Source organism: Zingiber officinale, chromosome 2A (assembly GCF_018446385.1).
Source record: "Zingiber officinale cultivar Zhangliang chromosome 2A, Zo_v1.1, whole genome shotgun sequence".
Taxonomy (NCBI): domain Eukaryota; kingdom Viridiplantae; phylum Streptophyta; class Magnoliopsida; order Zingiberales; family Zingiberaceae; genus Zingiber; species Zingiber officinale.
The window spans coordinates 103700926-103726774 of record NC_055988.1 but is presented as its reverse complement, the minus strand read 5'-3'; the positions used below and the strand labels follow the sequence as shown (position 1 = coordinate 103726774).

General features: G+C 34.8%; 1 protein-coding gene across 3 annotated transcripts; it reads left to right on the top strand.

Annotated features, from left to right (window-relative positions):
- The first annotated feature begins 5785 nt into the window (after positions 1-5785).
- Positions 5786-25055, top strand: LOC122041800 (sucrose nonfermenting 4-like protein). 3 transcript variants are annotated; one of them, XM_042601615.1, is made up of 14 exons: positions 5786-5921; positions 6097-6662; positions 7569-7656; positions 7980-8165; positions 8563-8700; positions 8795-8854; positions 10039-10128; positions 10880-11014; positions 15880-16024; positions 16160-16333; positions 23224-23287; positions 23377-23446; positions 24427-24544; positions 24634-25055. In XM_042601615.1, the coding sequence occupies exons 2-14, from the start codon at positions 6538-6540 to the stop codon at positions 24723-24725; spliced, it is 1485 nt and encodes a 494-aa protein (XP_042457549.1). In that variant the 5' UTR covers positions 5786-5921; positions 6097-6537; the 3' UTR covers positions 24726-25055. The 3 variants fall into 3 exon arrangements, with proteins under 3 accessions (XP_042457549.1, XP_042457551.1, XP_042457550.1); XM_042601617.1 differs by lacking the exon at positions 10039-10128; XM_042601616.1 differs by lacking the exon at positions 5786-5921 and having other exon boundaries at positions 8566-8700.
- The last annotated feature ends 794 nt before the right edge of the window (positions 25056-25849 follow it).

The window sequence follows — 25849 nt, the reverse complement described above, 5'->3', positions numbered from 1 at the left end:
CTTTTTCTTCATCTTCGGATTCTAATTTTCCTGGTCCATTGGAATTTTGGTGTTGTGGTCGACTGGCGCCTTGTATCCTTTGGTGACGCTGAACCACTGGTCAAAGTCATTCTTCATATATGCTTCTATCTGCTTCTTCTAATATGGGAAATTATTCCCATTGAATAGTGGAGGATGACAGTGTTGTATCCTTCATTTTGGACAATTTAACACTGAAATAGAGAACTAGAGAGAGGTATCAAGACTTGGTCTTCGATTAGCAGAATTTAAGTAAACAAGAATATTGAGGAACTCGAGTGGTGTTGCATAAAATTTGAGTAGAAATTGAACGAGAAAGAATTATTTGAAGAGGTAAACTTTTACCAATTCAAATAGAATACGAAAAACTGAAATTAAAAGAATTAAACAACTCCTCCTGGCTTGATTGGTGGTTGCACCAATTCAGAGCAGAACTTGGTTTTGATATCACTTATTGGATTGAGTTGCACGTAAGGGGGGGGGGTGAATCACATAGTTTTAGAAAACTTATTCTTTTTATTTTGAGATCAAAGTACGCAACAGAAAAATACAGAAATAAAAAAAGTAAGAAGATAGAGAGATAGACACGGTCAGTTTTATTTAGTTCGAAGCCTTCGACAACTTCTACTCCAAGGTCCAGGTACCGCGGACCTATCGATGGGTAATCTACTAAAATATCTTTTCCAGAACCGCCGAAAGTGCAACACACTACACTTGTCATTTTACAATAATTAAGTACAGAATTTAAAGTTACCAAACACTTTCTTTTAAAGTCGGTAGGCTTGAGCTCGGTGTTTAGATGGCTTCTCGGTGGTAGACAAGCGTAGCAGCGTTGTAGTAGAGTCACAGCAGGAAGCCGGAGTAGTTGAGACCTTAATTGGACGTGTAGAAGCTTATGTATGTGTTATATTTTGAAGCTTGGTTGAGATACTCTTATAAAGGCTGTGGAAGGCCCCTTCCATAGGGTTGAAGGCACCTCCAACGTGTAAAACTTAATCCCGAAAAGAGCTAATCCTTACCACCGAAGAGGTCAGAATTTTATCCTACGGAAGGCGCCTTCCATGAATAGTGCCAAGGCGTCTTCTAATGCTTGAAGGCGCTTGAGTACTATTCACTCGAGGTTTTTTGTGCTCTTCTTACCATGTAAAATGTGTTAGTCCAATAAACAAAATAATAACATGCAAGACAAGTGTTAGTACGATAATCATAAGTAATAATAATTAACTCCTGTTCTCCCTGGACTAGGAACTAGTTAAGGTTTTAGTTTTGGGATCTAAAATGGATATAAACTAGACTGACGTCTACTATCCCTAAACCGGGACATGTCCTCACCGAGTCACTCTTCTCCAGTGACTTATCTTTACTTACCAACTTGTAGTCAGTTAAGAGTCTCTTGACCCACCAGGTATTTATACCAGTTGTTATGTTTGTAGATCCAACTGGACTTTTGCTGATCGTCAGGTCCCACGGACCCAACCGGACTCCCTGCCAGATATTAAGTCCTCCCTTTGACCTATCTGGGCTTCACACCAACTATTAGGTCTCGTGAACCTAGCTAGATTTCAGCCTGGTGTCAGATCCTCCAGACCCGTCAACTCCTGCACACTTGGTTAAGTAATTAGATCACAACAACACCTAACTTAACTCACTTATCATTCATTAAAACTCGAGTTAGACCGTTAGTGTAAACTGCACCAACAGGTGATATGTGAGCACCCTTGGTTTGGAGGAAAAACAACTTTGAAAATTCAGCACATGGTAAACCATTGAGTCAACTAATGTAGATGCTTGTTGCACATAATAATCATGACTATCATTTATTTCACTTTGAAACTCTAGCCATATCTTTTTTTTATACAGCTTAACAATTTAATTTTCCATTAGCTAGTTTGTGTTAATCTTGGAGTGCTCATTCATATCAATATGGTCCGCAACTAACTCATTGTGTCTTAGTGCCCTATTGAAACGAGCGATAAAAATCCATCAATGAGTTCTTATTTGAGACATACCTCTTTAAAAAAAAATGTGAGTTTTGAGATCTCTAATTACTTGACATTTTAGCACAATATATCCCTAAAATAAACTAGCGCCCACTTCTATCACAATTCATACATCAACGACGACCAATCATTTTTCTCCAAGTTAGTGGACTTGATAATTTCTTGCCATGACTTCTTAAATTCATCAGATGTTGTAGAATTTGTAATGACATTCTTTATGCTTTGATAGTGGTTTCGAAAAGTCAAAGAATTTAATTTATTTGAGAATTTATTCCGTATGTGCCATAAATAAAATCTATGCACTGTCCGAAGGAAAATTTAGCCAATTGCTTTCGTCATAGCAGGATCCTGATTAATGATGATCACGTTTGATGCACCTTTAGTCATGACTTCTATTAACTTGTTAAGCAACCAAATAAAAGATTATTTTCTCATCACTTAGAAACTCGCAACCAAAAATAATTGTATGATGATGATTATTAACTTTTACAAATGGTGTAAAAATCAACTCATATTTATTGGTGTTATATGTCGTATCAAATACAACTACATCACCAACTACACTATATGCCCTTCTTGATACATGAGTTATCCAAAAACACCTACAAAATTTATTGCTGAATCAGAATTGTAATCAAAGAAAAAAATCTAAATTGTTTTTTTTCTCAGAGGCAAATAATTCAATCATTGTTTCAGCGTCAATACCCTTTTGTTCATCCTTTAGCTGTTTCTCAAAGTTTCTAATATCTCTTTCTGTGCAATCTACATGCTCAAGGCTTCCATACTCAATATCCAATAATTGTACTTATTGACAGGTTGACACATTAGCCTTTAAAAATTGTCGAGTCAATAATTTATTTACCACTGAAACACTACGATATGAGCGTAATAAATGTACCTTTGTAGGAGACAAGAGTGGATGATTATGACTTTCAATGAAGTTAGTGATAACCCAATCAAATCTAGTTTATTACTTCACTAATGAAATCTTTGACTTATATATAGTTCTAACTTCTCCATGTGCTCTTTTCTTTTTTAATTTTACCACCTTGTATCTGCATATTATGTTGACCGCTTTTATGTCCTTTTTTAAAACATATAATTTTTTTCCAAGATATTTCATTAGTTTTCTTATATTTTTTGCTATTAATTATTTTTGCGCTAAATCCGGCTTCTCGTGAATATTGATTATAGAATGAAAATATCTCTTCCATTGATAAAAATTTCATCTCAGTTTTTGGTTTTCGATCATCATCGACTTGGAGAATATATAACCAATCATCACACTGATTTTCTTCCATTAATGTAGAATGTCTGATTCAGATAATTGAGTAATAGTACAGGGGGAGCACAAACAGTATAACAATTTCTATAAGTGAGCTTAAATGTTATTTGAAAGTTTTTTAAGCAATGGTTTTCTTGCTTTGAGTGTATTGGGCAAGATAACGATATTTGACTATTTTTTTAAAAAATTTTAAAAACCCAGCACCAATGTGCTGCTGTTCTTTGGAAACTAGCACCAACGTTGGTGCTAGTTTTTAAAGACAATAACACGTTGATGCTGGTATTGAAAGAACAATAATACATTGGTGCTGGTATTAAAAGAATAATAACATGTTTGTGCTAGTATTGAAATAACATGAACAACTTGGTGGTGGTATTGAAAGAACAACACCACATTGGTGTTGATATTGAAAGAACAACGCCACATTACTGATTTTCTTTCTAAATCCATCACTAACGTGTTGTTGTTCTTTTAATACCAACATCAACATACTATTGTTCAATGTTGCTTTTAATACCAACACGTTGGTGCTGGTTTTAAAAGAAAACCAGCACACCGTTGATCAACGTCGCTTTCAAAACCAACATTTTGAAGAAGCACACGGGTGGTGCTGGTCTTTCAAAATAGCACATTCTATCTCTTGATAAACTCCCATTGAATGCACCATTAAGAAACAAGAATAGAAAAAGGAGAGGAGAGAAATGAGCAGTGTAAGTACCATGTGGTGGTTTTGATGTGATTAACTAAGTCAAGTTAGGTCATGTGTATTTGATCCATGTGTCTAAGTGTGCAGAAGCTTAGGATCATAATAAATCGAGCGAAAGACGTAACGGATGAGAAGGATGGAACGAGAATCGAGTCAACGAGCTCTTGCATCTGAGGGACGAGAAGCTGCGGAAGAGTACACCGATGAAACGAAAAGGATACATTTGTTCCTTCTGAGGGACGAGAAGCCGGAGCAGAAAACTACTAAAGGAGAAGGCTGGAGTTAGATTCGGGCTTAACTTTGGAAGGTTGGAGGATCACCTAAGCTACGGAGAAGGAGCCAGTGACCGAAGAAGGTGCTAGACGGTCAGCCCGAGGCTGACTGATCCGAGTGCCCGAACCACCAGGGTGCTCCCAGGACAGTGGATCAATCTTCATTCCACGTCAACAATGGTCTGGGAGTCTTGGACATCAAAAATTTCATCTTTGAGCCGTTGTGTTGAGATAAAGTTTGCCACGCTAGGGGTCTGACAGTAATCGAGTTTTCCATTCTGTTCTTCATTTGTCTGAGCTGTCAATGTTCTGTACAAGGCTTCTCCACTTCCGACTTGTGTTGAAGGAGTCGACATATAGAGCTTCATTTACCTTGGATTAGAACCTCCTCGGTTGCAAACTAAGTAACCTCGGTTGTCTCATACTTATTTTATGCATTTTAGTTTCATTTATTAAAGTGTTTGTTTTAATCAAAGTCGAAAGTTTTAGAAAGGGTATTTTTGTCATTCTAATAATTCATCCCCTCTTGTCGGCAGCATTAGGACCAATAAGAAGTACAAGTTGGATGAAAACCCTAACTCACTCCACGCGAGTTGATCATCGAAGAAGATTGCCTGAGTCTAGGGTCTGACATGGGGGACGAGAGGAGCGGGATGAGTGGGGAAGAGGGTTTAGGACTTTGGTTTTGAAAAGCAGCAACGTAAACGAAGGGAAGGAAAGGGAAGAGAGAGAACCAAAATATATCCGTACTTTTTGAAGAGAAGAAGAAAATGTTAAATTTTGTTCACGTCAACTTGCCACATTGACTATCACCCACCATCACCCATATAAAAATGTACAAGATAACTAGGAGTGTAATTGAGTCGAGCCGAACTGAATTCTTGAATGTTTGAGTTTGACTCATTTATAATTGAGCTAAGTTCGAGCTTTATTTAATAAATGTATTCATGACTCACGAGCTTATTCGAGTTTTAGCGAGCTTAAATGAACTTAATAAATATAAATTATAAATTTAAATATTCATTAAAAATTAAATTATATATTTATAGAAAATTATAAAATTTTTATTAAAATTTATAATTTTATTCTAATAAATAAATTTAATATATTTATCTATGTTTCCATAAATAGAGTGTAAAATATATAAATTCAATATCAAAAGTATTATTTTTTATTTAAAAATTAATTCATGAACTTACTAATGAACATGTTCACGAGCTAACGAGTTGAATATTGTGAATCTTGAGCTTAGTTTGTTTATCTTACGAGACTTCATTAAACGAGCTCAAATGAATTTTTATCGAATCGAGTTTCGAATAACTCATAAACGACTTAGTTCATTTACACACCTAAAAATAACAACGGTATATATTCTCTTTCATATTTTTTTCATATTTCATTTCTGCCCTCCGAAAGTTCTGAAAACGCCCCCATAAAAGGACGATATTATTATTCTTTGTATTTTTCCAAAATTAGCACAAACATGGGCTGGTTTGGGGTCGAACTCATGACCCATAGTTTTGTGGTGGGCTTCTCCCGTCTGCCTTTTATTTTTCGTCTCGCCCTTCCCTTTCTTTCTTCTTTTTCCTCCTTTTTCGTCGCCTTCTCCCTCCTCCTCTGCTCTCTCTCGCTCCTCCATGGTGAGATTTGTTACCCGTTGTTTCCCCTCGATTTAGGGTTTCCTATTAGAAATATCAGAAGAGTTTGATTCAATTGGGATCGGGAATTTTATTTGGAGTATTTTTTTTTTTTGTCTTTGCTCGATTACTGATCGGCGTTCTGAGATCCAGCTTACGGTTTTGTTTCTTACCGTAGGGATTGTCGAAGATCGGATCGATTTCTTTTGGTTGTCGGCTCTTCGTTGAAATCGTGAGCTGATGGTCGTCGGATTTGAAAGTTGAGGAGGATTTGGAAGCGGCTTCTGGCAGGTGTCGACGATATTGGTTGTCTTTGGCCGTGTTCCTGAGACACGGATTTGAGAGGAATCTTCTTCTTCGTAAGTGAGTTTTCGGTGGTTAAATGTTATCTCTGGCCAATCACTGAGGGGTCCTCTATGTTGCGGAGGAGGATCCCGTTGCGGGAGGTAACTTAAATTAGCGCCGTGCTTACTTCGCGTCCTTGAAGAGACAAAAATTGAATTGTGAGAGTTGGTTGTTTGACCAAAGGCTGGAAATTGCAATATTGTATAAGAGGTGAAGGGACTCGAAGGGGGGGTTAGTTTACCTTGGTCTAGCCGTTTGAGTGATTTGGGCAGAAATGATTTCTCAGATCACAGAAAATTCTCATGTGGGAGCTGGTGTTGCTGGTGGTATGCTATCGCCCACACGATTTGTGTGGCCTTATGGTGGGAGAAGGGTCTTTGTAACCGGCTCTTTCACAGGGTCAGTCTCACATTGCTTCCTTTTCCCCTGGCATTTTCATTGTGAAACCATTATTCAACTGTTTATATGTTACCAACAAAGTTTTATCGTTTCACTGATACTCCATTGGTCGTTCTGCTCTATTATTTGACTTTTGATATTTATTAATGTTTCTAATCGAGGAACCCTTATTGTCTAAAAACTTACAGTATTTTGAGAGATTCAGGTGTATCTGTACTAACTTACCAGTTTTTTCTTTTGAATTTACAATTTTCAGTATTGTTTACAATGTTAATATGAAGTAAAAAAACTTGAATCATTTGGTGCTAGCAGCACCAGCGCATGTACTTGGTTTGTTCATTTTAGCTTAGTTTTTTTCCTCCATGGAAGGTTAAAAGTAATTGTATTGGTTAAATCAAAGAATTTTATGATTTATCGAATCAAACAAACGTTTGCAATCATATCCAACAACAACCAAGCCTTATCCCACTAGGTGGGGTCGACTATATGGATCTTTTTACGCCATTAAACTCTATCTCCTACTATATCATCATCTATACTTAAATAAATTTTATCTTGTTCTATTGTTGCTAACCAAGTTTTTTTTGTCTTTCTCTTCCTCGTTTGCAATCCTATCCAACAATATTCATTATTTCTCAACTATTGCGGAGTTAGAACTATTCTTTTATTTTAGTAGGTTTATCTCATTGTGCAAAGCTACCTTAGAGATGGTTTATTAAAAATTCACCTTTGCCTAGGTGTCTATATGTGATTGATATGATGATAAAATTAGACTAAATTTAAAGTTAATTATATAGTCTATTACATGCATGTCAAATTACGTGAGAGCACTATAAGCTACCACTGCTGTTCATGTAGTTGATGTAACAATCAAGATGATCTAATAAGTTTGTATACATGCATCAGATGGTCTGAACATGTACCCATGTCTCCCGTGGAGGGTTGTCCTACGGTGTTTCAGGTCATTTGCAGATTGTCACCAGGGTTACATCAGGTATACTTTTTTGCTTTTCCCTTTTTTCTTTAATTGCTGATTTAAAAATTTTTATTGCAAACTAGGTTTTTTTTAATGTTTTATCACCTAGTTGGATATCTTCTGGCCATCCTATCTTGGTTTTGATTTATATGCTATTAGAATATGCTTATCTTAATTTATGATAACTTTGGCACACATATAAATTCCTCCATTGTTTCATTCAACCAAGGGATATTGCAAATCTCTGTGCATATACTAATGGTGGATCATTTCTGCTTGTACGAATGATTTGGGTGCAATTGCTAGGTTGGACTCACTTTTACTTTGTCATGCTAATGCAGTATAAGTTTTATGTTGATGGTGAGTGGAGGCATGACGAACACCAACCTTTCGTAACTGGAAACTACGGGCTAGTCAACACTATCTATATACTTCCTGAGGCTAATCCTCTGGCTGCATTACCAAGCCCTGGGACTCCTAATGTCAGAATGGGAATGGATGTTGACAACGAAACCTTTCAGCATGATGTAAGTTTACATATTGGAAATTTCATTTTTTGCATGCAATGGCTTTATCATGTTTGACAATATTGCAGCAATCATATTCATTGTTAATCTGTGAGATATAATAAAACTACATCATGGTCTCAGTTAATGCAAAATAACTAGTTGAAATTACTATCTGCCGTAATGGTCATTGGATAGTTTAATGTTATTGACACACTCGCATTGCCCCTGTATTGGCATGAGTGTGTTCTGTTCTGAGCTGGTGTACTGTGATTAGTTATTTGCTTGTTCCTTGTAGAGCTACTGTAGTGAAACTTAACTGCTCTTGTTAGTTGGTTTTTGCATTTTATGCATAGCATGATGTGCATTTTTTTTCATATAATAATCATTATGGCTCAATCAGTATTTTGGCATTAAGCAGGAAGCATTATTAGAAGGAACCATACAAGGTGGTTCTGCTAAGATTTCGGAGGAGGATATTAAAACATCCCGCGTTCGTATTTCTCTGTTCTTGTCGTCACATACAGCTTATGATTTACTTCCTGACTCTGGAAAGGTACAAGCAACTTGTGTTTATTTATCAGCTTGAGCTTGTATTATTATAATTCTGGTGACATTTGGCATCCATCTAATATTGCACAACAATTCAGGTCATTGCACTTGATGTTAATTTGCCTGTAAAGCAGGCCTTTCATATTCTCTATGAACAGGTACTCTCGTTAATGTGGATCTTTAAATTGACGTGTAGTATTTCAGTCTGACGCTTGTCAATTTAACATGTTACGTCAAACACCTAGAATTTCTGTGCTACATCACCTTATAGTGTTTTTTATTTGAGGAAATCCTTCTGTTGTCATGCCAAAATAGTCCTCTGCTATTTCAAGATAATGCTGAGGATCAATCATCGATTAAAATTACTTTGCATAAACAAAGATTAATAATTGTTATTCAGCATTCCATTTGTTTTGTTTTGTATAATCAAAATTGCTTCTGCATGTCACAGCATACCTGTCTCTTCAAAATGTGGAAGAGTATAATGTGGAGAATAGGTTCTCATAATAACGACAACAACAACTAAGGTTGAAAAATGCCCTAGACTTCTTTGTCATAATATCATTCCATTAGTTGTCTTAAATCACTAGATGAATACTAGTGCTAGGTTTCCAAACTTTTGATATTTGTATTTCTTACATATCTATATCTTTCAAATGTTGCTATATCTTGATTGGTATTGTATATGCTTTTCATGTTTAACTTGGATAAGCTCTTACTCCAAGAAACTTTAATGGCTCAATTAAATTTTATGTCAAAATCTTAAGTGTCAACTATAAGTTGTAATGTCACAACTAGTTTAGGACCTTTGGGTTGATTGTATATATATATTTTTATGTAATATTAAATCCATTTTCTTGAAGGAGAGCCTTGGTGCAACAGTAAAGTTGTAACCGTGTAATCGTGTGACCTAGAGGTCACAGGTTTGAGTCTCAGAAACAATCTCATCCAAAGCAGGGTAAGACTGCGTATAATAGATCCTTTTCCAAGAATCACATTGGCAGGAGCTTGCACAGTGCTGTCCTTTTTTTTTATTGAATCCATTTGCTTAAAGACAGAGATTTAAATCTCATGTTATTGTTAGTAACTAATGAAGGTTTTTGGTTCTCCCTACCTCTCCTTACACACCTGATATTTTTGAATCACCATCTAATTATGTCTATAACTCTCTTTCTTTTATGTCTACATTACATAATATTTCCTCATTTTAACATTAAATTGGCCGTCTGCATATGTTAACATTAATCATTTACCTATGAAGCTTTTTTTTGTTGTCCTTGTTATTTTAACCATGGTCTCTCAGCCATACTATCTTATTTAAGTTTCTGCCATGAATATTTAGGGAATTTCTGTAGCTCCGCTCTGGGATTCCCTGAGGTGTCAATTTGTAGGAGTACTTAGTGCTCTTGATTTTATTTTAATTCTGCAAGAGGTATGTATATGATCTCTTGCCTCTTTTTTTTAGAATGAACTGATTAACATAATCACTATGCTTAAGGTTGGTTGCTTTAAGTGGTTCTTTATCTATAGAAATGCCTTTTGGTTGCGCTGAATATATATGGCTGCAATTGTTGCATTTGCTTTGATTGTTGTGTTTTCAGTCAGAAAATCATGTATTAATTGAATAGATCTCTTGCAATAATTCTTCAAACTTTGTGTTAATCGATGATCAGAAAATTTTGAAGAAAAAACAAGATGTGAGATCGTGTATTAATTGAATAGATCTCTTGCAATAATTCTTCAAACTTTGTGTTAATCAACTCATGAACTAAGAAAGACATGACATACAACCTAAAAAAGTTATCTTCACGTCACTTATATTTTTTGCTACATCTGTGGTTGGCTCCATGGGAAGGAGTTGCAGGTGAAACTGTGAATACTTTCAGAAATATTGTTAGTTCACTTGTGATGAAGTAGATCAAATTTAATAGTGAGAGCAGATAATGGTGGTTGTCTCGTCATACAGTTTTGGTTGGAAATGTTCTATACTAGATGAGTAGAGGTTGATAATTTGTAGAAAAAGTGGTATCTTTTTTTGTATCAATTAGGTTGCACATTCTCTTTAATTAGCTGAAACTTTGCTGATCCCTTGTCTTGTAGGGATTTAGTTTTTTTTTAAAAAATAATTTCTACATTGACTGTTTCTTAATTATCATATAAGGGAAATCTTCCTGCATTTGCAGCTTGGAAATCGAGGCTCAAATCTTAGAGAGGAAGAACTGGAGACACATACAATATCTGCTTGGAAAGAGGGGAAGCATCAGCTTTTGGGGCAGTTAGACAATCATGGCAGGCCACTTCAAAGTCACATAATCCATGTAAACTTTTGTGCTAGTTTTGTTTCATTTTTTGCCTTTCAAGGTAGATGCTTTTATTACATCTCTGCATGTTAAAATGGGAAATCATAGGCCTACTTATTTTATCTAAGATGATCAATCTTTGTTAAGAAACCTTCATTTTAAACTGAGAAGTGTTCTCCTATCAAGACATGCCAAATTATTGGTACTGCAAAGAGTATCCACAACTTGTAGTCACTATCTTACATAATGGTAAAAGGTGTGACATACGCACTTCTAGTCCTTGCAATTATTTCCTCAAATATTAACAGTGAAATTTTATATTTTATGTTATTCACTGTCCACCCATGCTATTGAGAACAAAAAAGTCAGAAAAAATTATCCATCCTTGATCATTATAAAAGACAAAAAACAGTGACAATAAAATGGGAAAGTTTCCTTATAGGAACCAGTGCAATGCATACAAATTCCTAGTATGAATAAAAAGAGATAAATAATTGTAACCTCTAAATTTGCGTACCTGCTCTTATTATAGCTCAGTTTGAGAGGAGGGTAATTTATGCTGTATTAGAATTTTTGTTATGACGACTTTGGACTTTTGAAAGGAGTTGAAGAATTGACTTATGCTCGTGATAGACTTCATTTCTACAGGATATACAGAGCAAGTTTGTATATCTCTTCTTGAACAGTCACAATTTTGAATAGCTTAAGAATGATGCTAAGAATTCTATTTATTTCAATAATTACTATAGGACATACAAAGAAAAATCTTATAGATACTTGTAAGAAAAATAACTCTTAAAATTGAGGATTCACATCACTAACTTTTTTATAGGATGACAAGGGAGACATTGTTGCATGAAACAACTGTATACGATTACTTAGCATTGCAAAAAAAAAAAGTGCTTATTGACACTTTTGTTTCCTTGGTTTCTTCATCCTTTTCTTTTACTTCTCCAACCTCCCTTTCTTGGTGGCTTTGACTTCCACTTCTTTACGCAACCCTACTTGCCTTGCTTCTCCATTGTTCCCTTTTCACTCCCTTTCAATGCCTCTTGCAGTCAGTACAGTACTTTGAATCTCCATTTCCTGTTTTGGAGCTGTGTTTGCCTTGACAATCTTCAGCTGTTATTCCATTATGTTTAACAGTTCCATTGATGAAAGAGGGAGATAGTGTGTAACTATTTATAATTCTTGAACAATTAGATCCTGTTTTGGAAAGGAAACTTTTGAGTTTTGCAATTTAATAAAACAAAAAAATAAAAAGAATATATTTTAACTTTTTAAAATTTAAAGATATGTTTGGCGGATGAATATAAAAATCAATATTAAAACTTAAAATTTATGAAATGTGTTGAAAATATATTTCAATAACACGTTTGTGATGAAAAAAATTAAAAACATTAATTTATTTTCATTTTTGATAAACAAGTGTTTTTTTGTTACATTATTAAAAAAATCATAATTTTTAAATATTTATTAGAAGAGTAGAGTTTTATTTTTGAGAAAACAATTGAATAACTAGTGTTAATTATATATGTAAATTTTGTTATTCTACCTTTCTATATTTAGCATATAATTAACTTTAGCATCCAATATGAATATTACTACTACTACAACAACAACAACAGCAACAACAACAACCCAGTTTTATCCGTGTATATGGATCCTTCTACGTTATCGGACTTTATTCCCTATTATATTATCATTTATACTTAAATAAATTTTATCTTATTTTATTGTTGCTAACTAAGTTTTTTTGTCTTCCTCTTCTTCGTTTGATGAGTGTATTTGTCATAGTTTCACATTGCCTAACTAGAACATTTATTGGTCTTCTAAGTTCATGAATGTACCATCTTAAACGTGTCTCTCGAAGTTTTCCCTCAATTGATACAACTTTGACTTTCTTTCTAATATTCTCATTTCTTATTCTGTCCATCCTTGTATGTTCACGCATCCACCTTAACATCCTTATTTCTACAACTCTCATCTTCTACTCATGTGCTCGAGTCATAGTCCAACATTCAACGCCATATAGCATAGCAGATCTAACCTTTGTTTTGTAGAACTTTCCTTTAAATTTTAGAGGTATTTTATGATCGCATAAAACATCCTATGCTCTCCTCTATTTCAACCATCGTGTTTGTATTATATGTAAGACATCTCTCCCAATCCCTCCATCGTTTTGCAAAAATGATCATAAATACTTAAAGCTCTTAGTTCGAGATAACTCGTCATCTCTTATCTTTATAATTGTCTCATTAGATCTAATATTGCTAAACTTAAATCTTATATATTCTTTACTCTACTAAACTTAAAACTTTTTACTTCTAATGTTTTCCGCCAAGATTCTAGCATAGCATTTACGCTTTCACATGTCTCATCTACCAAAATAATATCATTTGCAAACAACATGCACCATGGTATTTGTCTATGATTTGTGTAAAAAGATAGGGATTTAGAGTTGATAATGTAACCCTATCTTTATTGAAAATGCTTTAGTTAATCCATTTGAAGTCTTCATTTTGGTCGTTACATCCTCGTATAGATTCTTAATTAGTTCAATATATGTTACGCTAACACTTATCTTTTTTAGAATTCTCTATATAATTTCTCTTGGGGCTCTATTATAAACTTTTTCTAAGTTAATGAATACCATATGTAGATCTTGCTTTTGTTCTTGATACTTTTCAATTAGTTGCCTGAATAGATGTATAGTTTTTATTGTTGACTATCCAAATTGATTTTTGGTCATCGTAATCTCATTCCTTAATTTTTTTCTATTATCCAATATTTATAGTATATAAATAATCATAAAAAACAATTGATAATTTCATCAATGTCTTTGAATTTTTTTGGAGTATTGCAATTATTTTGTAAACATGGTTATTGGTGGTTTTTAGAAAATAGAGAGTTTCTAAAATCTAATTGAGTTTTGACTCCTTTTTATTTTGACATTTATTTTTATGACAAAAAAAATTTGTTTACTCCTTTTCTATTTCTTTCAAAACGAAATTGGAAAATTAAAATTTTCTAGGTTCCCAAATAACATCTTACATTTTTTTTATAATATTGAAACCAAAAATGAACCCTTTTTTTTTTTTTTTTTTCTTTAGAGAAGATTTAAAACAAAACCCATGTGAATCCTTGGGTAAAGGATTTATTTACAAAGCAATCAATAGATACTCCTCCTATCCTTGAGTCACCTATGGGGTTTGATGGGATGCAACCTAATTTCTAGTGTATTTTTAACCTGCTTTTTGGCTTGTTAGAGTAAACTTTAGCTACAAAGATTTTGTTCCCATGCACTTTACGACTATTATAGGAAACATGCCTATTATGATTGTAGTTTCTAATATGGAATGAAGTGTTGACCTGCATTGGTTGGTATGACTGAAATTTATCATTCTATGTACTAACATGCGAGACAACACGACATGATGGTGAAACAAAGGGAGAGGAGAGAGAGAGTAGAAAGGGGGAGAAGGGAGGAAAGGGGAGGAGAGGAGTACTAGAATGGGTAATGGATAGGTGACGACCGGTGGGAACAACGGGCAGGTGTTGGTGGGTGGGAGGTTTGTGCTATGGGTGAGAGGACGAGAGAAATTAGGGAGGGAGAGAATACATAGAGAGAGAAGTTGAGGGGAAGGAAACAATTCATAATCTTTTAAAATAAATTATAACTTATTTTAACATTTTACTTGGAAAAGTTGAATAAATTGTAAGTGTAAACCATTATAAAACAAACAAGACTATACAATTTACAGATGACCAAAGCTATTTCTAAAAATAAAACTTAATTGTTTGTAGAAAACTGAGGTGATCAAATTGATTAACAAATATAGACTGAAGCTCACAACTAATTAATTATTAACAATTAATTACAATAAGGACAGCTAAAAGTTCCAACTTAAATTAAAAATAAATTATGTCATTATTAATAATTTAATTAAAAGTAGTGTAACTGTACCAACAGGACAAAATATATTATTGAATTCGGAAGTTCTGGTCAGAGATAAAAACTCTGACTCGAGATTTTAGACTGGCTTTTAAATATGATTGTTGCAGTCAAATACAATAAAATGATGGGGGCTCGCATATTCTAAAGGAGGAGGGAGACCTCCTGACTGAATTAGTATCCGGTCTTTGGTTGACAAAGAGAATCCCGTCCTATAAGGGGGTTTGGGATAAAATGATTTAATTATTTTAAATATTACTGATACCGTAGCATAGAGCTTAATGAAGGGATAGCCTATCCCAAGTAGCTAGGACAAAAATGGCATGATGATTATGATGATGCAATCAGATCAGATTGTTCTGCATAGACTTCTAGAAATGTGCATTGCAGCACTTACTCATCACTCCCAATTTTGTCCACAATTTTTGCCCATTCTATAGCCTTCCAATCATAGCACAGGAATAGTGTCAAATTGAGTCACCATGGAGTGTGATTACTCTTTTGCTTTAGGCTTCACAACAACCTTGATTTATATCTGCTTGAATGGTTGAGTCACAAACTGTGCCACATGCGCAAGAAATTAAACTGGTACATATTGATACAGAGTAAAGGAGAAAAATGCAAAGTACAAAATGATAAAGATGCAACAATAGTGTATGTTAACTGATTTTCATGATTCAGATGACAGTCTTTCCAGAGTGGTATGGTCTAATTATATACATCATTAGCATGTGATATGATTATGGATGCTATGTCTTGCCCTGGTTAATATTTTTCCCTCGTGTAAGAAAAGAAGTACCTTATCTGTGAATTCTGAACTTGTTTGCCTTGAATATTTTTTTAAAAAAAATCCATGTGGCCCTCTAATTTTAGTTTGTTTGATGTAAATGCTTAATAGACTGATATTGCTCTCTCTCTCTCTCTCCAGGTTGGTCCTTATGATTCCTTAAAAGATGTAGCCGTAACGATTCTGCAAAATAAAGTATCTACTGTTCCAATTATGCACCCATCGGCGCAAGATGGGTCTTTCCCGCAATTATTGCATCTTGCTTCTCTTTCAGGGATTCTGAAATGTAAGTAAACATTGTGCCTGATATTTATGAAGCTGAATGCTTTGTATATTTGTTCCTTCCTTTTTTTTTGTTGAAACTATGTATGCATTTGTTTAAGCTGTTAATGCCTCACTTTTAAACCTTTTTAACTTTCAGGTATTTGCAGACACTTTAGGCACTCTATTAGTTCTTTACCTATTCTACAACAACCTATTTGTAAAATACCTTTGGGTACTTGGGATCCACGAATTGAGGACCAAAGTGGCCGTCCATTAGTGATGTTAAGGCGAAGCGGGTCACTTAGTTTGGCCCTTTCTCTTTTGATTCAAGGTTAACTCTTACCATATTTTCTCCTTACCTTACGATTGCAATTTTCTGTACTTTCTTGATTTTATCTTGGATTTGTAGATATTGAAATTCATTTTTGTTTGTTATGTTTCATGGGGATCTTTATACTACTCAATTGAATATCATAGCTGATTGGCAATACAACCCTGGTTGTGCAAATCCAAAAGTTCTTTGTGTTCATAAATCTTAAACTAGTTCCACTTATTGTTCTCTTCTTATTATGAGTTTGAAACATTTACTGATTATTTTTATGCTGAATTAATGGAAGCTCATAGTCGTTGCACTGCCTCGTTTGATTTTATGTAGTTTGGTGGCATAGCTCGCACATTATTTGCTTGAATTCTGTTTGGTTGCAACATTTTAAATGTTTTTCTTAGTAGTCTTGGTTTCAAGTGCATCTTAGTTAAATATCTGCCTTCAATAACATTACCACATAGATAGTCTTAATAGCTCTTAAGATCTATGTGTGTGGAACTGAACTTCTTGAATTTTGTTAATGGAATTGTCACCTTCATATGATACTCTGGAATTTGTGAGGAAATTTTTTCTTGGAAACATCTATCATGGTACTTAAGTAATAGAAGTAACTATAGTTGTACTTGTTGTATTTCCAAATTCATTTTCAACCTTTGATAATTTTTAAATTAAAGTGGCATTGCTCTGTACCATGGTGTAAAGTGTCGTGCTGAGACGGTCGAAACGGGCGAAATATCTCGTTCCGCCCGGCGACTGGCATGACCTCGGCACCAGACCCACGACAGCTACGATGTGTTGCGCGACCCTGTGGCTGCAGCAGAGAGGTCGTTCGACCCCGCAACAGCAGCGGAGAGGTTGCATAACCCTTCCGCTGTCGCCATGGAGGCGTCGTGCGACCCTACGACTGCTGCAGAGGGGTCGCACGACCACCGCGGTCGCGCTAGAGGAGTCATGCTATCCTTGCAGCCCACGACAACGTCGAAGTCGCACGAGCTCAGGAGTGGTGTCGGATTTCGAATTTTTTTAATTAAACTTAGGTTAATTATTTTAATCAACTCCTAACTATGATGGAGATAATCTAAAGAGACTTTATTAAACCCTAATAAAATTATCTAATTAATTTTATATTTCATTTATTTTAATTTAAAAATTATAATAAAATTTTTATTTATTTATTTATTTATCTATTTTCATATCTTTTTCTTTTTTTTAAAGATTATTTTTTATATTGTTTATTGTGTTTATTTTTTAAATATTTATGTTAAATATTTTATTTTTTAATTAATATATTTTATATTTAAAAATATCGAAATTATATTGGCACAACACAATACGGAACCGAAACCGTATCGTTCTGGTCCAAGATCGAAATCTCGACATGGGTCGAAATTTTAAATCTTGCTCAGTACACTAATTGCTGTTAAGCTTTCTTACCATCAGCAGTATAGTTTGTTTTCCAAGCCATTATGGATCTAAATTCTTGGATTACAATTGTTAGAGGTCATTATTATATGTGGGTGTTAGAATTAATATTAATCTTACATTGGTTTGGTCATTAGTCTTTTGGGTTCATTCTCAATGTCCATTGCCCAGTTTTATCAAGGACACAAAATAATAAAGAACTCTTGCCGAGAAGTGCACATAAAGAAGCTAGTTCATGCTTACAACGCAAAGTTAGGAACTTAGAACGTAAGAAACATTTTTGAGGAAGGGATCAAAATTGTCAGATACAATGATTAGAAGAGTTTAATAATATGCTTAAAAGAAATAAAAATGTGTTAGAAAAATAAGTGATAATTTAAATATTATATAGTGGATAAATTAAACATAAAAAATGTATTAAGCATTTGGTTGATAAAGATTATAAAGATGAAGCTATTGGAGTTAAAAGAATTGGAGACGGAATTATTAGACAAGTTAATTTTAGGAAATGAGATACTATATATTATAAGCTTATGGTACGCATATATAAGCATGTCATATGTCATTGCCATGTGATGTTTATGCTAAAAGGATAATTTTATAAGAGCACACTTGGACGTGTCAAACAGTATATGTTTTTTAAGAAACAAAACTAGCCTCGACATATCAGAAAATATGTTAATGTAGCATAGCCGAATTAAAGATGACCAAGATATTTAATAGGCTAGTTTTGTCAATTAGAATTTGAGGTGTAGATATTAGAGATATTATAATGAACTTGAATTAACATGATAAAAAAATATTTAATATATTTGAGTACTACTAGTGACATTGCCATACATTGGGTTCAATGGAGAAATAAGATCCATCAAATAGGTAGGTCTAACACTGCATATTGATGCAGTGGATTCTCTTATTAGTTTACTCTTTTAGTTCCTTGAAGTTGGGATTTGATATGGCAACATAATCTCTTCCCTTACCTACCCACCCCATCCACATACGACATTCAATCAAATTTTTTAATCTACATCTAGAACATCATGCCTGCTCCTTTATTCTCTACAATACATACCCCTTAATGTACCATCATTCCTCTAGTACCCATATGTTAATTGCACCCACTAGTAACGTTCTGTGTTGGATGGTCTTTTTTACCATGAATGAGAATTATTGTTGCATTTGCACATCTAGAGACAAGCAGCAAGCAGCAAGCAGCAAGCAGCAAGCAGCAAGCAGCAAGCAGCAACCAAAGGCAACACAGTAACAAGGAGATTAAGATGCAACAAAAGTTGTAATTCACTTCCTTCAAATCAACCTCTCTATCACATTTTGGGATTATGACAATGGAAGATAACATACTGACATAGCAGAGTCGTCAACTTTTAGTTTGTGTGCTTTTCGTGCAATACAACAACAACCAAGCCTTATTTGTGCAATGCTAGATCAAATAATAATAATAATAATAATAATAATAATAATAATAATAAATGAAAGATAAATCTAACTCATTATACCTTCATGGGAATTGTAAATGCTTTAGGATGCACACACCCTACTTTGTCTATGCAGCAAGATCTCCTGTCATAGTGTGGAGGTGCTAGTGTCCCTTGCAAGGAAAAAGAAGTTGACTTGGTTAGTGCTAACAACACTGGGTGGGTGGTGATATTAAATGAAAAATAAATCTAATTCATCATACCTTCATGAGAATTATAGATGTGTTAGGATGCGCACACCCTACTTCATCTCTTGTTAGAGTGTGGAAGTGCTAGCTTCCCTCGCATAGAGGAAAGAGTTGATTTGGTCGGTGCTAACAACATTGAGGCGGTCAGTGGTAACAAGAAGTGAGAGAAGAGAGAGATTGGATAATGTATAATAGGTTCTAATCTAACTAGAATGTTTACACTTAATTTCTTGTTTATATATCTCATTAAATTTCAATTTGGATCTCATATGCATAGACCATGAAATATAATCCCGATAATTGAAGCTTAATTTACTAGAAGAGATTAATTAGGATTGTATTCTATTTATTCTCAACTAATTAATTAACCTAGTGATGTTAACTAACTAGTAGAGATTAATTAGAACTCTATCCTATTTATTTTCAATTAGTTAATTAATTTTTGGAGGATTTTAAAAAGTTTCAAATTTCAAATGTTTTAGAAATTTGACACTTGTAAAAATATTTCTAAAATTATTTTTTGATATAAATTAATTTTGATAACTTTTGTAAAATTAAATGGGACTTAGATTTAAATTAGTTTTCAATTTGATCCCACAGATTCTAATTAAACAAATTAACTTATAATTTTGCAACTACCTCTTTGTAAAACTTAATTAAATATATTCACTCTTTACTTATTTGAGTTAATTTTTATTACTCAAAATAATTAATTGATAATTATATAATTATAAGCCAGGATCATGCTTTGTGTGTATGACTCAGTAGACTCCCAGACATGATAAGTGTGTATATAAATGATTATACGTATTGATCCCACACTAAAACTTTTATTGGTTTAGGTTCAAAAGATTTGATTGATCTATAATATGGCATTAAGACTATCCACCATTTTGTAAGTGAAGGTTCCATAAATGCTTGTTCACAACAAGATTTGGATCAGTGTCTACCCTATTAGGATGCATTCAAGTGTTCATTCGATATAACCATGCCTCGTTAGAAGGAATGTCAACTTAAAAACTCTTTTCCATAGTTCCTAGGATGATTAGTCTATCTTACTGTGCATCTAAGTATTCATTAAATAGGCCATGGTAGATTAGAAGGAATATTAGCTTGAGAACTCTTTTAAAGGTTTAAGTCAAATACTCCTCATCAAATTGGCCATATCATATATTCTCCCTTTTATTAAAAGTGATAACTAGTGTTTTTGTTTACTCATCTCTATAAGATGTTAATTCTAAGTGTTCACACAATCCTTTCAAGGGATCAAACAAGTGTCACACTATGTTGCTCTATGTAAAATAAGTAGTAATCTCAAGTCTAAAGATTCATATGCTTGTTTAAACATTATCATTGTGCGATCGTCTCATTCTATTAAGTAACAGAACACAGAATGTACTAGCTGTACCATGAAGTTAATATTCTATTCTCAAGATCACTATGATTCGGGAAACTTTCGAAAGCATCTCTACATGCTTTAGGATTATCTCACATCTCTAATGATCTATCACTGAAGCAGTATTACTAAAGTACTAATGATGCTAGAATTTTTATTACAGTCTACTAATTGCACAATTCCAACGAGTTTCATAAATAAAAAAAATACAATTATATTTTTACATTTTACAGTGATAATTTTTCACATTCCAATTATTTATCACTAACATGCTTTAGGATTATCTCACATCTCTAATGATCTATCACTGAAGCAGTATTACTGAAGTACTAATGATGTTAAAATTTTTATTACAGTCTACTATTTGCACAAATTCAACGAGTTTCATAAATAAAAAAATTAATTTCATTAATAGAGCATACAATTATATTTTTACATTTTACAGTGATAATTTTTCACATTCCAATTATTTATCACTAACATCACCAAGTAGGGTACTACCACGTGTAGGGCTAGTCTTACTTCTTTGTCTATGGCTACTGTACCAGTTGTCTCAACGTGTTCGTTGCCAAGTTGCTTCCTATAATCCAAGTGGTACTCACCTCATGAACAACACTGATGATGCCCTTTTTGATCCCTACATTGCCATTCTTCAAGACACTCCTATTGTGTATATCATTCAATCCATCACTAATAAAATCTATCTCATCCTCATCATCTATAACATCCCTGACATTATTAAAAAAGCCTTTTCACCATCCATCCTTGTTTGTGGGGTCCATCATTATGCTTTTCTTGATATAATCTTGCCTCCCCGAGCTTCTTGCACATCATTTTGTCAACCAAATCGTCCACCTGGAGTTTGAATCTCACTCATTTGTCCTCTATGCTGGTGAATATTGCTAAAACTCTAGTGAGGAGGACTATTAGTTGCGAGGCTCACTAATATCCTTATTATGGGTACCCTTTTATTGTAAGCACCCTGATGGGTCTTGACATTCTCCTTGATCCTCTTGCACAAATCCTCTCAAAAGATACCTCTCGTACCATTTCCAGTAGCCCTGCACCCTGCCCCCCTGCCCTGTCACACAAATCCTCTCAATGGTTTATCCTCATGGAAAGTAGAGGAGAGGAGTAGAAAAGGAGATGGATGATAGGATTACCGTTGCCTTTTTCCCACACCACCCTCTCTGGTCCATGATTGTTGCTCACCGCCTTCGTTAACTTTGTTGAAGTCTTCTACCTTTTGCTTACCTTGATCAGCCTGTCTAATCTACCATATTGGCATTTTCACTCAAGTTTTTTTTTTTTTGGATAAGTAAAAGTGGTATGTCATGTATCCAAAATGTACAAAAATAGGTTTTAGGGTCTATTCATGTCTAATGGCATTTTCACTCAAGTGCATCTCACCCTTGTCGACCTTGTCCGAGCTCACTGCTCATGCTTGTTGCCTCTTGTCAACTTTGTCTGAGCCTGCATCCCCTAATGATCTTTTTTAATCTTTCCGCTCCCTGATTGATCTTTACTACCTTTATTCGAGCTACCATGTCAAGGTTATCTTGCCTTCCACTGAGCTAGCACTTTCACTCTTGTTAACCTTGCATGCATTCATAGCACTGTCAACCTTAACCTCCCTTGTCAGAGCTACATGTTGCGTTATCATGCTTTCCTCCCAAGGCCATGAAGGGCAAAGATGACTTTTTTTGTCAAAATTTCCATTCAAAGCCCATGTTGACTTGGCGAATTAGCTCCCAAGTTGCTTTGTAGAATGCTGCCATTTCTCCTTCCACCTGGATTCTTACCAAGGTAAATGAAGGAGAGGACTTTGAAAAATATGCTCTCCCTTCTGTGAGGGTGAATATAACCTTGGGAACTCACTGTTCTGACATCTTCATTCCTGTTCTAGCCTATCATTTACTCTAGATCCAAACAGTGCATATTTGTAGATCTTAAACTGATGCAGTTGACATAATTTTTGCCTGGAATAATTAGCATTCTGCATTCAGGTAAAGCTGGGAGTGCATTGAAAAGTGCCAAAGCAGAGAAACAAAATTATTTAATTGATTCTTAGGCTTTATAAAATCAGTTCAAGAGGAATGAAATAGTTTCTGGGGTCTTTGTTGAAAATTTAACATATATTTTTCTGCTTCAAACTTATGCTTTCTTCTTTTGAGGACTGCCCATGTGAATCATAATATTTTCTAATTTGTCCAACTATGTTTGCCCTTGATGATATTTTGCCTTTTCTCTTCAATTGTACCTTTGTTGGAAGTTTTGTCTGTCGCTTCCAATCTTCAGTTACAAATATTTTACCAGAGACTATCTTCTTTTTCTACACTGCTTGTGCTTCATTTACATGTCAGATGTTTTACAAAAATAACTACTGTTTATCTGCAGCTAAGGTTAGTTCAATCCCCATAGTTGATGAAAATGACTCCTTCATGGATATATATTCCAGAAGGTAAGCTGACTTTCTGTTCTTTGTTGCCAACCTTCTTCCCATTTCTTTCCAGTGCACTTCAGAATTTTTTTTATGACTTTTATCTGCAGTGATATCACAGCATTAGCTAAAGACAGAATTTATGCGCAAATACACCTTGATAAAATGAGTATTCAGCAGGTAATGAATGAGAACTTTTATTTATCAAAAGAATCAACTTGATTAATTTATTATGAATTATCAACAACTGTGCTAATTCTAATTTGGAATAGATATTCATGTAACCACTCAGTTATACCATTCAATTGTGTGATAAAGCTGGTATTGATAATCTAACAATCACACTTCATTGTCATCCATTATTTTAAAGTGGCCTTGTACTTATTAACCTAAAAGACTAAATGCTTATGACTAGCTTTTCTTATACGCCTTCCATGATCTAGCTACTCTTAAGTAGGGACATTTTTTCAAGTGATCTAACAACAACTTTGGTTGCAATACAACATTATGTGTCTTGTTTATGGAGAACTGATATGATTTAAACTAGATACATATCCTATCAATGACTTTCCATTTGAGAGCTTCGGATCTTTGGAGAAATTAAGGGCCATATTTAGATGTAGTTGAATTCAAAGCTAAAAGTCTAAGGGAGTGATGCAATAGGATTAGGAGGGGCTCTTTTATCTTGGAAATCCATATGTATATTGTTGAGGATTTGACACCCCTAACCTTGCTTTCATGCAAGTGGTGGGCAAGTTATGGTGCATAGGCCTGAACTAGTGTATTAATGCTCGATGGGACCGTGCCATAATGAGCGAGATTGTTGGCCTGAACTAGTGTATTAATGCTCGATGGGACCGTGCCATAATGAGTGAGATTGTTGTGACAATTTGAAGGTACGCGTTAGTAACAGCGAACCTAATTGGTTGTTTCATAATGCCTAGTGAAGCTTTAGCCCGTTTTAGACCTATCAATTCTGTTTTCTCATTGAACTGGGATGTGGTATGATGGTATTCTCTTGCTGGTAGCCGGTGTCAAATTGAAGATCTAGCTTTGTATTGCATATATAATTTCAATCCAATATTTGCTCTTATTTTCCAAGACATATATGACATGTTAAATGAATTTTACTATTTTTTTTATCCTTATGCCAAAATCAGGCACTACAACTTGGGCATGATGCACCATCTTCTCACGGGGGTTTTGATGGCCAGAGATGCCAGATGTGCCTCCGCACTGATCCTTTGCTGAAAGTGATGGAAAGATTGTCAAATCCTGGTAAATTTTGTTCGTTAGCGGCGTTCTTCTCTTTTTTGTTTTGTCTGAGTTCACCAAATTGGTTTCCTAGCTTATGCCCATGATTGCAGGGGTGAGGCGTGTTATCATTGTTGAGGCTGGAAGCAAGCGCGTGGAAGGAATAATTTCACTGAGTGATGTATTCAAATTCCTGCTTTCCTAGTGAAACTCAACTGCTTCTGAGCAAGTGAGGCTGCTGCAAGAACATCACTTTTTTGGGTGAACATCGTTGTTTCAGCCAGTCATCTGCGATTTATTTCATTGGATAGGCCTCGGTGGTTAGAAGGCTACAGGGGTCTGTAAATGTTTAGGATGCTCAATTTTCTTTTCTTTTCCCTTTTAGTATCCGCTGATTATCAATTGATGTTCAATACTCCCATCATGTGGGCATATAAGTGTTATCATGTTCTATTTTCTGCACAGAAATATTACTAACAGGTAGGCATGAAGTGTGGAAAGAATGTTGTTCAATCTGATCTTTTTAGTTGTATCAGAGTGAGAATGTTGGCCTGCCTTCATTGTCATAGACAACTTGCCTCCTGTTACCAACAATACGTATGTGATGTCTGCTTCTGTACTCTTTATAATTTTATCATTCTTCACTTTGCAACTAACGATATCGTTCTTCACTTAGTGACGGTAACAAATGCTCCGATGGGTTCATTTCAAAAGGATTGAAATGATCAAATGGGAAAAGAGAAGACAGTGAGATATTAAACACTCCACTGGTGAACACCACGTCTATTTGATGCTTCTCTTGATCCTTTGGATCTTGCAAGATTTTGACAACAAAACACCACTGATAGAAATGACTATCTAAGTTGGCAAAAAGACGACTGTGTTTGTTCTTAATATCTCCGTCAATTTATTTCAGGGTCAACATGAAAGAGATAAATCATAGGTGACTATTAGTTTTTGGAATAGTGACTAGTACATGAAAAATGATTAACCAAGTCAGGTAATGTCGAATCTGGGACAATCGTTAGGTCTCACGGAAGTTTTTCATCGATCGTCAGAGTAAATTGGAAAGCGTTTGCGGCGGTCAAACTTACAAGACTTAGCTCCCCCACTCCTCATGAACAGGTCTCCTAGCATAAACTCGGACGCCCACATAGCCGGTCGGACATATGGGACTCAGCTCCTCACTTCTCATGAACAGGGCTCCCAACATAAACTCCATCGACTACATAGTCGATTGGACCACGGGACTCAGCTCCTCACTCCTCATGAACAGGGCTCCTAATATACATCCGGGTGACCATATAGCCGGCTAGACCTACGAGACTC

Coding starts and splice junctions, on each gene's coding strand:
- LOC122041800 (XM_042601615.1), top strand. CDS start 6,538: ATGATTTCTCAGATCACAGAAAATTCTCATGTGGGAGCTGGTGTTGCT. Junction 8,855..10,038: donor TTCATATTCTCTATGAACAG/GTACTCTCGTTA, acceptor ATGAATATTTAG/GGAATTTCTGTAGCTCCGCT. Junction 24,545..24,633: donor GGAAAGATTGTCAAATCCTG/GTAAATTTTGTT, acceptor CCATGATTGCAG/GGGTGAGGCGTGTTATCATT.